At 44.1% G+C, this 10,833-nt stretch overlaps 1 protein-coding gene across 2 annotated transcripts; it reads right to left on the minus strand.

Annotated features, from left to right (window-relative positions):
- Window positions 1-365: 365 nt before the first annotated feature.
- On the minus strand, window positions 366-9,749 carry LOC106605779 (L-rhamnose-binding lectin CSL2). Of its 2 annotated transcripts, none has more exons than XM_014201716.3 (10): window positions 9,613-9,749; window positions 7,465-7,567; window positions 7,143-7,178; window positions 3,341-3,394; window positions 3,127-3,262; window positions 2,862-2,971; window positions 2,684-2,728; window positions 1,103-1,241; window positions 873-980; window positions 366-800 (listed from the first exon to the last, which is right to left on the minus strand). In XM_014201716.3, the coding sequence occupies exons 2-9, from the start codon at window positions 7,493-7,495 to the stop codon at window positions 875-877; spliced, it is 657 nt and encodes a 218-aa protein (XP_014057191.1). In that variant the 5' UTR covers window positions 7,496-7,567; window positions 9,613-9,749; the 3' UTR covers window positions 366-800; window positions 873-874. The 2 variants fall into 2 exon arrangements, with proteins under 2 accessions (XP_014057191.1, XP_014057192.1); XM_014201717.3 differs by having other exon boundaries at window positions 7,465-7,581; window positions 9,613-9,747.
- Between the last annotated feature and the right edge of the window lie 1,084 nt (window positions 9,750-10,833).

The raw sequence follows: 10,833 nt of genomic DNA on the forward strand, positions 1-10,833 counted from the left end.
GATTATGGATGTGCGTCGCACTATGCCATTTATTTTCTCTTAAATCTCTAGTCCTTGCCGATGACACGCAAACGCACATGCTTCAGCCACCGCCAAGCTTGAAAATATGAAGACTGGTACTCAGTCATTTTGTGTTTTCCCCAAACAATGCTTTGTATTCAGGACATTAAGTTATTTGCTGCATGTTGTGGTTATTGCTGTTATGGGCAGCGTAGCTGTATGCAGAAGACTGCTTTTTGTATCCTTAAGGGTCCATGTATCCGAGACCTTCAAATTATTCTTGGTGTGATGTAATTTGTGGATTAAAATAAAGACTAAAGTATGCGAGTGGACATGTTTCATAATATTGAACAAAGGACACCAAGTCTTGTCGATGCTGCTTAGTTTAATTCAGATCAAACAGCACAGTTCAGAAGATCAACATTGTTTTGAAGAAATACTGTACTTTAGTACACAAAATGCACTAAGTATTATGGTAACAATGTTATTTGAAATAAAGTTCATTTTTTGGGATTAATGTTTTATTTCTCCCTTCATCCTCTTGACCGTGCCTTGCTGCAGCACCAGGGATAAGGATCCAGAGGGACCTCATTTCAAAACATGTTACTACACAAATTATGCCTTTGACCAAATACACAATGAATGTGATATACAAATCTTGAATTGACATGGAAATATGCAATACATATTTTACACTCAATTGAGATTTCAAAGGAGGAGAGAGAGGGCAGGAAACATATCCACCCAATGAAGAGGAAGATATCCAAGAAGTCTCTGGTCTTTGTTCCTCAGAAGATTGCCTGCAAAACAAAAATGGTCAACCCCCAGCATTCTACTTCCCAGTTGTGTGAGTGCGTTAGTGTGTGCCTCACGTTTAGCCACAGGTGTAAGCCACTACCAGGTACTTGTAGGTTCCTACACAGGGATCTCCAAATAGAGAGTTGGACACCGGGACGTCACACTGGCTCTTCCCATCACAACTGTGTCAACGATAGGTACAGGTTAACACTACAGTCATGTTTCTACAGTACAGGTTCACACTACAGTCATGCATTTCTACAGGTAGAAGTAACACTACAGTACACACTGCAGGTTTCAGTACCTCTTTGCCACCTTACTGGCAGTGGTGGATTGGCTGAGGCAGTTGGTGTTGGTTAGTTGGTTAGCGGGCCGATTAAAGGAACACACTTGCTGGTCACGGCGGCCATAGTTGGCACTGTGGATCTGGATTGTACCTTCATCTGAGGGAGAGGAGGATGAGGTAAGGCCGGATGTCTTTGGTGTACAAGTGATGGTAATAAACAGTGTATAATACTGCTCTACTATATCATCATATGAGATGTGAATATACTGTACAGCAGTGTTGACCAGCTTATCACATTCTAATAGAGCAGCATACCACCCTGCATCCCACTGCTGGCTTGCTTCTGAAACTAAGCAGGGTTGGTCCTGTTCAATCCCTGGATGCGTAACCACATGCTGCTGGAAGTGGTGTTGAAGGGCCAGTAGGAGGCACCCTTTGCTCTGGTCTAAAAAAAGATCCCATTGACCTGTGTAGGGTGCCGTCTTTCGGATGGGAAGTTAAACGGGTGTCCTGACTCTCTGGTCACTAAAGAGCCCATGGGACTTATCTTAAGAGCAGGGGTGTTAACCCCGGTGTCCTGGCTAAATTCCCAAATCTGGCTCTCATACCATCATGGTCACCTATTCATCCCCAGCTTACAATTGGCTCATTCATCCTCCTCTCCCCTGTAACTATTCCCCAGGTCATTGCTGTAAATGAGAATGTATTCAGTCAACTTACCTGGTAAAATAAGGGATATATAAAAAAATAAAGAGCCCCACATTCTAGTAGGGCACCACAGCCTCACCACATTCTAGTTGGGCACCAGAGCCTCACCACATTCTAGTAGGGCACCACAGCCTCACCACATTCTAGTTGGGCACCAGAGCCTCACCACATTCTAGTAGGGCACCACAGCCTCACCACATTCTAGTTGGGCACCAGAGCCTCACCACATTCTAGTAGGGCACCAGAGCCTCACCACATTCTAGTAGGGCACCAGAGCCTCACCACATTCTAGTAGGGCACCAGAGCCTCACCACATTCTAGTAGGGCACCAGAGCCTCACCACATTCTAGTAGGGCACCAGAGCCTCACCACATTCTAGTAGGGCACCAGAGCCTCACCACATTCTAGTAGGGCACCAGAGCCTCACCACATTCTAGTAGGGCACCAGAGCCTCACCACATTCTAGTAGGGCACCAGAGCCTCACCACATTCTAGTAGGGCACCAGAGCCTCACCACATTCTAGTTGGGCACCAGAGCCTCACCACATTCTAGTTGGGCAAAAGAGCCTCACCACATTCTAGTTGGGCAAAAGAGCCTCACCACATTCTAGTTGGGCAAAAGAGCCTCACCACATTCTAGTTGGGCAAAAGAGCCTCACCACATTCTAGTTGGGCAAAAGAGCCTCACCACATTCTAGTTGGGCAAAAGAGCCTCACCACATTCTAGTTGGGCAAAAGAGCCTCACCACATTCTAGTTGGGCAAAAGAGCCTCACCACATTCTAGTTGGGCAAAAGAGCCTCACCACATTCTAGTTGGGCAAAAGAGCCTCACCACATTCTAGTTGGGCAAAAGAGCCTCACCACATTCTAGTTGGGCAAAAGAGCCTTACCACATTCTAGTTGGGCAAAAGAGCCTTCACACGTGATGCTGCGTGCTGCAAGGACAAACAAAAAGAAATTACACCACACTGGCCACTGCTGGGCAGACATAAATAAAGACATACCTTTTCATAGCAGACATTAGCCAGGTGTAGTATTTTGTATTATTATACATAGAAACAGACTGACTTGCTCGGATACAGGTGTAGGTGGTTTCCAGGTATTTGTAGATTCCAACACAGGGGTCAGAAGTACGGAAGACTTCAGTGTTCACTTCACACACCTGTTTCCCATTGCACCTGGGGGATATCAGGAGGTAAGATGAGCTATGGCTGAGAATTAATCAAAGGCGTTGTCAACAAGCATGCAGCGCTTGACATTTAAAGCAGACATCTGCAGTGTTTACCGGTAACGTCAGGAAAATTGGCTTTAAAAAGGCACATTGATACTGAACCTCTGTGAGAGGACCTCCAGGGTGCCCGTCTGTGAACACTGTGTGTTGGTCAGCTGGTTGGCAGGTCGTCCTTCTCTGCAGGTGGTTCCGTCAGTCCGTCCGTACAGAGCTCTCTCAATGAAGATCACTCCAGAATCTAGCAGGGCAAGAAAAACAATGTAAAGACAGACAGCACTATGAATTCACCATCAGGATAGAATGTGTGTGTTCTTACCACAGATCAGGAACTGGACGTTTTCTCCATTGTCACAGGTGACCACTCTAGTCGCTGAGGAAGAAACAATCACATATACACTGAACAAAAAATAAACGCAACAAAATGTGTTGGGCCCATGTTTCATGAGCAGAAATAATAACAATTCCAGATGTGTTCCATATGCAAAACAGCTCATTTGTTTTAAATGTTTCACAAATTTGTTTACATCCCTTTTAGTAAGCATTTCTCCTTTGCCAAGATAATCCAGCCACCTGACAGATGCGTCAAATCAAGAAGCTGATTAAACAGCATGCTCATCATTTTTTTATTTCACCTTTATTTAACCAGGTAAGCTAGTTGAGAACAAGTTCTCATTTACAACTGCGACCTGGCCAAGATAAAGCAAAGCAGTGCGACAGAAACAACAAAGTTACATGGAATAAACAAGCGTACAGTCAATAACACAATAGAAAAAAAAGAATGACAATATACAGTGTGCGCAAATGGCTTGAGGTGGTAAGGCAATAAATAGGCCATAGTAGCAAAGTAATTACAACTTAGCAAATTAACACTGGAATGATGGATGAGCAGATGGTGTGTAAGTAGTGATATTGGTGTGCAAAAGAGCAGCAAAGTAAATAAAAACAATATGGGGATGAGGTAGATTGGGTGGTCTATTTACAGATGGACGATGTACAGCTGCAGCAATCGTTTAGCTGCTCAGATATCTGATGTTTAAAGTGAGGGAAATGCAAGTCTCCAGCTTCAGCGATTTTTGCAATTCGTTCCAGTCACTGGCCGCAGAGAACTGGAAGGAAAAGCGGCCAAAGGAGGTGTTGGCTTTGGGGATGACCAGTGAGATATACCTGCTGGAGCGCATGCTACGGGTGGGTGTTATCGTGACCAGTGAGCTGAGATAAGGCAGAGCTTTACCTAGCAGAGACTTGTAGATGACCTGGAGCCAGTGGGTCTGGCAACGAATATGTAGCGAGGGCCAGCCGACTAGAGCATACAGGTCGCAGTGGTGGGTGGTATAAGGCGCTTTGGTAACAAAACGGATGGCACTGTGATAGACTGCATCCAATTTGCTGAGTAGAGTACTGGAAGCTATTTTGTAGATGACATCGCCGAAGTCGAGGATCGGTAGGATAGTCAGTTTTACTAGGGTAAATTTGGCAGAATGAGTGAAGGAGGCTTTGTTGCGAAATAGAAAGCTGATTCTAGATTTGATTTTGGATTGGAGATGTTTGATATGAGCCTGGAAGGAGAGTTTACAGTCTAGCCAGACACCTAGGTATTTGTAGTTGTCCCGTATTCTAGGTCAGAACCGTCCAGAGTAGTGATGCTAGTCGGGCAGGCAGGTGCGGGCAGCGAACGGTTGTAAAGCATGCATTTTGTTTTGCTAGCATTTAAGAGCAGTTGGAGGCCACGGAAGGAGTATTGTATGGCATTGAAGCTCGTTTGGAGGTTAGTTAATAGTATCCAAAGAAGGGCCAGATTACACAGGTAAACATTATACTGGGAACAATAAAATGTGCAGTTTAGTCACAACACAATGCCACAGATGTCAAGTTGAGGGAGTGTGCAATTGGCATGAGTACTGCAGGAATGTCCACCAGAGCTGTTGCCACAGAATTTCATGTTCATTTCTCTACCATAAGCAGCCTCCAACGCTGTTTTAGAGAATTTGGCAATATGTCCAACCGGCCTCACAAACGCAAACCACGTGTAACACCAACCCAGGACCTCCACATCCAGCTTCTTCACCTGCGAGATTGTCGGATACGCCCTCCGACGAAACATCACATGCAAAGCGCAAATACAGAACTAAGATCAAATCGTACTACACCGGCTCCGACGCCCGTCGGATGTAGCAGGGCTTGCAAACGCCAGACTACAAAGGGAAGCACAGCCAAGAGCTGCCCAGTGACAAGCCTACCAGTTGAGCTAAATTACTTCTATGCTCGCTTCGAGGCAAGTAACACTGAAGCATGCATGAGCACATCAGCTGTTCTGGATGACTGATCACACTCTCCGCAGCCGATGCGAGTAAGACCTAAAAACAGGTCAACATTCACAAGGCCGCAGGGCCAGACGGATTACCAGGACGAGTACTCCGAGCATGCGCTGACCAACTGGCAAATGTCTTCACTGACATTTTCAACATGTCCCTGATTGAGTCTAATACCAACATGTTTCAAGCAGACCACCATAGTGCCCAAGAACACTAAGGTAACCTGCCTAAATGACTAACGACCCATAGCACTCACATCTGTAGCCATGAAGTGCTTTGAATGGCTGGCCATGGCACACATCAACACCCTTATCCCAGAAACCCAAGACCCACTCCAAATAGCACACCGTGCCAACAGGTCCATAGATGATGCACTCTCTGCCCTTTCCCACCTGTACAAAAGGAACACCTACGTGAGAATGCTATTCTTTGACTACAGTTCAGCATTCAACACCAGAGTGCCCTCAAAGCTCATCACTAAGCTAAGGACCCTGGGACTAAACACCTCCCTCTGCAACTGGATCCTGCTCTTCCTGACAGGCCAACCTAGGTGGTAAGGGTAGCTTACAAAACATCCGCCACACTGATCGTCAACACGTGGGCCCTCAGGGGTGCGTGCTCAGTCCCCTCCTGTACTCCCTGTTCACTCATGACTGCACGGCCAGGCACGACGCCAACGCCATCATTAAGTTTGCCGATGACAAGTGGTTCAACGATGAGACAGCCTATAGGGAGGAGGTCAGAGACCTGACCGTGTGGTGCAAGGACAACAACCTCTCCCTCAACGTGATCAAGACAAAGGAGATGATTGTGGACTACAGGAAAAGGAGGACCGAGCACACCCCCATTTTCATCGACCGGGCTGTAGTGGAACAGGTTGAGAACGTCAAGTTCCTTAGTGTCCACATCACCAACAAAGTAACATGGTCCAAGCACACCAAGACAGTCAGACTGAAAAGACTTGGCATGGGTCCTCAGATCCTCAAAAGGTTCTACAGTTGCACCATCGAGAGCACTGTGACGGGTTGCATAACTGCCTGGTATGGCAACTGCTCGGCCTCCGATCTCAAGGCACTACAGAGGGTAGTGAGTACGGCCCAGTACATCACTGGGGCCAAGCTTCCTGCCATCCAGGACCTCTATACCAGGCAGTGTCAGAGGAAGGCCCTAAATTGTCAAAGACTCCAGCCACCTTAGTCAGACTTCTCTGCTACCGCACAGCAAGCACTACCAGAGCGCCAAGTCTAGGTCCAAGAGGCTTCTAAACAGCTTCTACCCCCAAGACATACGACTCCAGAACATGTAATGAAATGGCTGCCCCCCCCCCCCCTTTACACCGCTACCACTGTTATTATCTATGCATAGTCACTTTAATAACTCTACCTACATGTACATATAACCAACTAACTGGTACCCCCGTATATAGCCTCGCTACAGTTATTTTACTGCTGCTCTTTAATTATTTGTTACTTTAACTTGTAAGTAAGCATTCCATTGTAAAGTTCGGCACTTGTGACAAATAACATTTTATGTGCTGAGGAGTATTTCTGTCTATCGTAAAAACCCTTGTGGGGAAAAACAAATTGTAATTGGCTGAGCCTGGCTACCCAATGGGTGGTGCTAGGCCCACCCGTGGCTGCACCCTTGCCCAGTGAAGTGAAATCCATAGATTAGGGCCTAATGAATTCATTTCAATTGACCGCTTTCTTTATATGAACTGTAACTCAGTAAAATCTTGGAAATTGTTGCGTGGATATTTTTCTTCAGTTTAGAAAATGATGCGCTCACACACAATCACCCACGTACCTGCAGCTGGTAGTGTACAGCAAACTGCAGCCAGCACTGAAACACATCACACAGCTAGTTCAGATTTTCTAACCTTGGTCAGTCTCTTCGTAATTCTTTACAGGAGAAGAGTAGTGTACATTATATACAGTAAGTATATACATACTGTACAGCATATAGTATGCTACAGAGTATAGACAGACATGGGACATCATCTAGTCCTCAATACAGGATGCTGTATACTAGACCTGGGTCATACTGTTTATATTAGACTTCAGTTACTTTCAATACTTTTAAATGCCATCAAATACATATTTTGTTACAAGTCAGTCAGTATACTCACAGGTGAACGCAGTCAGTCTTACAAGGAGCATGATGCTGGGTACAGGTGTGGTAGTAGCTGGTTCAGTTGTAGTAGTAACAGGTAGGATCTTACAGATGGTCACCTGGACAAATACACCTAACATTTATTGATACTTGCAAAGAACAGATCCTTGTTTGCAAAGCATCAACCAGGAACACAAAGCACAGAGGATTAGCAGTCAACTCGGCAACACAACTAAAATCTCACGCCAGCTCAAACCACAAGTACTGTGTGATGGTGCCGTCTGCTCGTTACAAAATCACCACAGCATGAAGCCCATTTTAGTTATCGTCGGGTTTTATTTTCTTTAGGTGTCGATCTACCTGTGATAATGTAACGTAATACAGTTTCAGTAAACATTTGAGTTAATTCTCTACTAGTGAGACAATTTAATTAACCAGTGCTTAATTTTAGCCGGATGGCACCTTTGTTTTAGACTTTCGTTGGGAACCTTTTTGGCCAGATTCAGTACCTCTCCCAGAATTTCATTTGTTATCTTCACTTTTTCCCAATGTGAAAATTATAATAAAATCGATCAAAGTTCATTCGAGTTGCCTCAATGGCAATTCTTCCTAACAGGCCATTCCCAATATTTCAAATACAATCATAGGAAAAGACAGGTTGGAAAGCAAATGGCACCTGCTGAAAAGAAGACAACGGTCTGCTGTAGGCTACCAAAATATATTTGATCAGCTTCCAAATATTGTTTACAATGTGAAACGAGAGAGATGGGCTTTTGGCACGAACATGTCGGACATCCTCGGCGAGAGTACTGCGCATCATTGGGTGAGTCAGTGACAACTATTTTCAGTGTCACTGACTCGCCCAATGATGCGCAGTACTCTCACCAGGGATGTCCGACACGTTGTGCCAAAAGCCCATCTCTCGACTATAACTTCGTCCTCATATTGTAGCCTACAATATATGCGTCACCACACACCTAAGCCAAGGCTATTGATGGATTCAAGACACGGTGGTTTTTAATTGAGCTCAGAGTCAGTTTGTCAGTGTCAAAGTAGCCTGTCATTTCAATCATTTGTGCACCACTAAAGAATCTGCCAAAGTCAGTCATGTAAAATTATGCAGAATTGCATTAAATGTATTTATATAGAAGGCCACATTTTTCCCAGACACTAGGCTACAAAACAATTTTTCCCCGGCACAACTTCTTTAAGGAGTTCTATCCTATGCCACTATACACAATCTGGTCTCAGAGCATTTTGTATAATTCTATACTTAAATCCATAACACTCCATTTAGTATGATAAGTCACATTTCATATAGTATGTATTAATTTGAGAATGTTCATCACCCATTTTGTATGAAACGTTACAAATTACAATTCATATTGTTACAAATTTGCTAAAGTAATCAAATGTTACAATTCTAGTTAGGAGGTTAGGCAGCTAACGTCATATAGCTTGATAATGTAAGCTGGGCTATGGGTTACGTTTAGGAGTTAAGGGGTTAATGTTAGCTAAAAGGGTTCGCTAAAAGGGTGAAGGGATGTGTTAGCTAACATGCTAAGTAGTTGCAAAGTAGCCAGTAGTTGAAAAGTTGCTAATTAGCTAAAGTGCTAATGTTGTTTCAAACTCGTCACTTTTGGGTTTCTAGAAATTTGCATTATACACCCACCCATCCACCATGCTTACATTTTTGTCTTAAGTAACCATCTGTCTTAAGTAACCATACTGTATCATTCTAAACTGAGTGTTCCGGATTTACTTTAACTATGTATAATCTGAGACCAGGCTGCAATGCGATGACATGCGTGCAATGCTTTATTATAAAAGTGATATTCCCTCATGCTTTCCGGTACCTCAGAGTTCCCCAGGTCACCCCCTTCTCTCGCTCACTTTTTGTTCCGGCACCTACCGATTTACCAATTAAGCACTGAATTTAACAAAGTTTTCATGGGCCGGTCTTCCGATAGATGACTACACCATATGTGAGTGAATCGCGATACATAATTTTTTGGTTTTTCATTTCAATAGTACAATCGCCAGTTACCATACATTTCAACATAATTTACGCCATTGACTATGTCCTTTGTTGTTTCTTTATTGGACCAATTACACGTGTACACTTTGATTATTTCAAGTTGTGTGTATTGTTTGCTCATCTCACCTTGAGCTGGCTTCTTTCTCCTGCTTCTCTGAAAGGAGCGTGCTCAGGTATTAATGATTATTTATCCTATGGCAGGCGTCCCCAATTACGTTCAGCCGTGGGACGATTTTGCTTGACGGGAATTCTATTAATGCCCCTGGCCTGCACCCCGGGTGAACCGGGTAAGCGTTGATTACCTTCGTTTTGAACCGGGCCGCCTCCCGGCATTGAGCTGGGTGCCCCAAATTTGTCAGACGGCGAATTGTACACACCATGCTTACATCACTGGGCCCGTAATCAATCAATAAAACTTTATTGGTATGGTAGTATTTACCTATTTTGTCACAAGGTTTTTAACCACAATCTGGGTTCAAATCCTAAAAGAGGGTTAGCAACCTGAGTATATTGTTCAATGAACGGGGAGAATTACGGACAGAAGATGGCGGAAACTGAGGTTTTGTTTGACACTACTAGTGAGTCGAGTGAAGCTAATAGTACAGAAAGTGAGAATGAGTGGGTTACAGTGGCGAAGAAAAAGGGAAACAAGAAAAGTAAAGCTATGTTGGAAAATAGGAAACCACTAGACTCGTTTTTGGTCCTAGTCAGGGTTTTGGATGAATGCTCCTTGGGAAATGCGTTCAATGTCTCCAGGAAAATCTGGAATGTGTTGGAAGAAAGTGTGGAGTCGGTGAGTCACAAGAAGTTGTCTTATTTCTGTGTATGTCTGCGGAGCAGAAGAAGCAGGTGTTAAGCAGTGGCAACCCGTCATTCAGGGCAGGTGGGGCTCTGAGACCCACATTTTTAGCAACAAAAAATATCTAAATATTTTTTTGGGGGGGTGGGGCTTGCCTGTTTTGCATGTTATTTTGGCATTAATACGTGTCACATGTCAGTTTGAAACAACGTAAAAATATATATTGAGTTAAAACCTCCTACAGCTCCTTATTAAGGATAGGGGGCAGTATTGACAATTTCGGGAAAAAATATGTGCCCATATTAAACTGCCTCCTACTCAAACTCAGAAGCTAGGATATGCATATTATTAGTAGATTTGGATAGAAAACACTCTGAAGTTTCTAAAACCGTTTGAATGGTGTCTGTGAGTATAACAGAACTCATATGGCAAGTTAAAACCTGAGAGAAATCCTACCAGGAAGTGGAAATCTGGATGCATGGGCTCTCTTCAAGTCGTTTCCTATTGAATACACAGTGACGTAGTATTCAGGCTTCCACTAGATGTCG

This window comes from Salmo salar, chromosome 05 (genome assembly GCF_965601325.2).
Source record: "Salmo salar chromosome 05, fSalSal1, whole genome shotgun sequence".
In the NCBI taxonomy this organism is placed as follows: domain Eukaryota; kingdom Metazoa; phylum Chordata; class Actinopteri; order Salmoniformes; family Salmonidae; genus Salmo; species Salmo salar.